At 59.4% G+C, this 2,345-nt stretch overlaps 1 protein-coding gene across 1 annotated transcript in view; it reads right to left on the bottom strand.

Annotated features, from left to right (window-relative positions):
• The window catches only part of DMRT3 (doublesex and mab-3 related transcription factor 3), a 19,543-nt gene extending 19,232 nt beyond the window's left edge, over window positions 1-311 (bottom strand). Inside the window, 1 exon segment of the mRNA XM_015425989.1 lies at window positions 24-311. Coding sequence (XP_015281475.1) covers window positions 24-311 — 288 coding nt within the window.
• Window positions 312-2,345: the final 2,034 nt, after the last annotated feature.

The raw sequence follows: 2,345 nt of genomic DNA, 5'->3' as shown, positions 1-2,345 counted from the left end.
GGGTTCCCGGCGGCGGCGGCGGCGGCGGGGAGGGCGCGGAGGGTGTCCGGGAGGAGGCTCTCGAGGCTCTCGTTGGCCTGCTGGCGGCGGAGGGCCACCTGGGCGGCCATGACGCGCTGCCGCTCGATGATGAGGATGCACTTCTCGCAGGTGCAGTCCTTGAAGCGGCAGTAGCGCTTGTGGCCCTTCAGCCAGGACAGCACCCCGTGGTTGCGGCACCGCGCGCACTTGGGCGTCCGCTGCAGGGGCGCCCGGGCCGGCTGGGCCACCGGGCCGCCCATGTACAAGTAGGGCGAGCCGTAGCCGTTCATAGCGAGCGGGGCCGCCCGGCTCGGGCGCAGCGACAGCGACGGCAGCAGCCCGCGCGGGCCAGCAGCATCCCGGCCGGCCGGAGGAGAGCTTCCGCGCCCCTCCGCGGCCGAGCCAGACTACAGCCCCGCGGGCCGAGGGCGGGCTCCCTTGCCTCCGCCGACCGCCCCGCCCCTCCGCGCCGGGGGCGGCGCTTCAAGCTTCTCTCCCCCCCTCCTGCACCAGCTCCTCCGGGAGAGGCCACTTGAAGGGGGGAGGGGGCTCTCAGAGCGGGCAAAGCTGGCCAGGGGTCCCCCCCCTCTGCTTGGGAGTTGCGCGGAGTGCCCAGGAGGCGGACGTCGCCGGGTCTTCCCCGTCAAGTTCTGGCCTCGGGAGGAACCGGCGGGCCAACCTCTGGCTTCGCCTCCAGGAAGACGACGCGCTGCCCTCGGTCAAGCCGTGTCCCAAACTAGCAGGAGGGACTCCGGGCGAGTGTCTGGCTGCCCCGCAGGCCGTCTGCAGTGAGTCCGCCCTGTGTCTCCCGAGTTGGCTCGGACTTGGTGCCCAGCGGGCAGGCCTGGCTTTACGCACCCGTGCTGAGCCCGGCGGGGAGCCGCAGAGAGGCTGGGAGTGTTGGAATTGCAAATTGCTCACACTTCAGTCATTACAGAGTTAAGTGTTGTTTGTTAGCAAACAGGATGTTACAACGGCTGGAAAGTCTGTGGGAGTTGTTTATCCTAATGAAGTGACCTGTAACCTTTGTATTGGTCAACTAACATCTTGTTTGTAGAAATGCTTTGATCTAGCATTCATGTATTCACAAGTTTATGGCCCTTTGTGTGAACCAAAGCGGTAGTTCTCTTCTAGAAGCCAAGAGACATAGAAAGATCTAGCTGTTAGCATATATTACTGAGAGTAATGGCAAGTATGTAACTTTTTATTTTATTTCTTTTATCCAAAGTACCATACCTATGTTTTATTTTGGTTTATAGTAAAGATATTTTTCTTTTACTAAGTGTGGCTCTTGTGTTTGCAATACAACCATCGACCCTGAATCAAAGAATCCCAACAGGGAGCCACTGGCTGGATTCCGCCCTCCTCCCAAACTTCGAGGGGCAGCGAGTGGGGGAGGCGCGGAGAGAAGCTGCAGCCCGGCGCTCTCGGCTTCCTCCTGTCGCGGCCCTGGAGGCCCGCCCAAGGACAGTCCCCCCCCCTGGCTTCCAGTGGGCATCCGACTGGTCTGGCCAACGGGGCCCAGCGAGGTTAAATCGACGGCGAGGCGCGAATGTAGGGAGGAGCCCCTCTCTCTTGGATGCGGGGGGGCACCGAATCGCGCAGTTCCGGTGCCGGGGATGGGGAGGGCTTCCTTCATTCAATGACGTGGCCAGACTCCTGCTGCTTGCCAAGGGTCTTCTTCTTCTTTTTCACCTGTTGGCCTCCTTTTACGTGATAAAGTCCATTTCTTGGAAGGTCACACTCTTCGCCTGGAATGGCTTGGGGGTGTGGGGGTGTCCATTTAGGTCATTTTGGAAATAAAATGCCCACACGCACCTCTTCCATGCCTCATGGGAAGGGGTTGAGAGGTGAAATCTTGCAGCAGGTGCAGAGAAAGGATGCTTTTGGCGATGGAAATTCTGACGCACAGAAATCCTCGTCCAAAGTCAAAATAACTCAGCTTCTCACTTAGTAACGAAGCATGTGAGGTCACTCAGGAGAAACAGAGCAAGAATCGCTCAGACAGCGACCTGCAGAAAGGATCTGGTGGAGACGGAAGCGGGGAGTTTGACAAGCCTTCCAGCAGCAGGGAGAGGTGGGATCGCGGCCCTTTCGGAGGGCGGGGGGGGACTCGGGACAGCGTCCCAGTCTCAAAAAACGGCTCTGCCACTAAAACGGTGGGTTTGCTTTGACGTGGCAAAGCCTTTTTTAAAAAACCCAAGCACAATTAAGCACCCCCACTGATCCACGTATTGCCAGATTTCCCCTTTCCTTCGATCTCACTCCGAAGTTCTTTGCCGCGTTGTTTTGTTTCCGAGGGAAACTCTCGTCGAGCGGGGGGG

This window comes from Gekko japonicus, unplaced genomic scaffold, assembly GCF_001447785.1.
Source record: "Gekko japonicus isolate JY-2015 unplaced genomic scaffold, Gekko_japonicus_V1.1 scaffold31, whole genome shotgun sequence".
NCBI classification, from domain to species: domain Eukaryota; kingdom Metazoa; phylum Chordata; class Lepidosauria; order Squamata; family Gekkonidae; genus Gekko; species Gekko japonicus.
Note: the sequence above shows the minus strand (reverse complement) of the source record. Positions and strands in the feature narration are given on the sequence as shown.